General features: G+C 44.2%; 1 protein-coding gene across 1 annotated transcript in view; it reads right to left on the bottom strand.

Moving 5' to 3' along the window:
- Positions 1 to 1,087: 1,087 nt before the first annotated feature.
- SCN8A (sodium voltage-gated channel alpha subunit 8) overlaps positions 1,088 to 1,113 on the bottom strand; it is a 116,960-nt gene continuing 116,934 nt past the window's right edge. Inside the window, 1 exon segment of the mRNA XM_007452326.1 lies at positions 1,088 to 1,113. This exon segment is cut by the window's right edge and continues 10 nt beyond it. Within this exon segment, the coding sequence (XP_007452388.1) occupies positions 1,088 to 1,113 (26 nt within the window).

Genomic DNA, 1,113 nt, shown 5'->3' with positions numbered 1-1,113 from the left:
TGGTTTTACAGTGACGTTAATACAAGCCATTCGAGATCAAAATCCCCCCATGTATGGGACACAGAGAGCAGCATTAAATAGTTCATCTTTCAAAATGTGCAACAATGGCTGTACGTTAGAGATGTCTGTTAAACATATACACACAACGGATCCATCTGCTTGTTGGACTGGGTTTGTTTTTTGTTGTTGGTGGTAGTCAATTGGTTGGTTATGTTTCCCTACCCGGAAGGTGTACGAAAGACTTCTAAGAATTCAGAAAGAATTGCAGCGGGTATGGAACGCTTACCATTTTTTTCCTCCAAATACAGTGAACGGTGCAGGGCTGGGTCCTGTCCAAAGGCTGACCCAGTGCAGGGGACAGGATTAGTAGTGTCCTGTGGTGTATGGTTCTCATGCATGACTTCTGATCACGGCATGCCATCATGCAAATCATTTCTACGCATTGAACGAGCACAATGTTTGGAATTGGCCTGAGCAAGTCCTCCTCAGCCTGAAGAAACCTGATTGTTTCCCCCCGCCCCCCCACCCATCTCCAAACCACGCGAAGCCCATGTGGAGAAGATGCGGCTTATGTCAAAGAAACTGACAATTAAATGACATGGGCTAAATGTGAGTGTGTGTGTTTTTTTTCTTTTTGCTGCTTAGCCTAACTAACGTAAGAATGCAAATAGAGTTTGCATGAACGAACAAACTTTTAAATTGATGCTTTCTGCTTCTGAGAATCAACAGAATGAAAAAATAAAATCCATTTGGCTGCAACGGAAATACACTGGTCCCGGCAGCCTCGCCTCTGTTTTTGTATCCTGTTAGTTTTGTCCTAAGTTGCATTGACTGATGTGGAACATGCAGTAACCACCTGCCCAAGCATTAGAAAATCTGTGAGTGCAGGGAGCAGGGTCCTTTGCCCTTGGCAGGTCACTGCTCGAGATGCAACCATGTTACATGGTCAGCAGCCTACGTTTGGTATAGGTCTTCGGGTGTTAAAGTGTCTCCACAGCTGTTCTGCATTGATAATATTCAGGACGTTTGTAAACAATCTTTCACTTGCGAGTTTTCAGTCTGTACAGTGTTGAGTTTTTGCTTCCCTCTAACACTTGGATTCTCTGACCTCTT

This window comes from Lipotes vexillifer, unplaced genomic scaffold, assembly GCF_000442215.2.
Source record: "Lipotes vexillifer unplaced genomic scaffold, Lipotes_vexillifer_v1.1 scaffold422, whole genome shotgun sequence".
NCBI classification, from domain to species: domain Eukaryota; kingdom Metazoa; phylum Chordata; class Mammalia; order Artiodactyla; family Lipotidae; genus Lipotes; species Lipotes vexillifer.
This window is presented reverse-complemented; position numbering and strand designations above follow the sequence as displayed.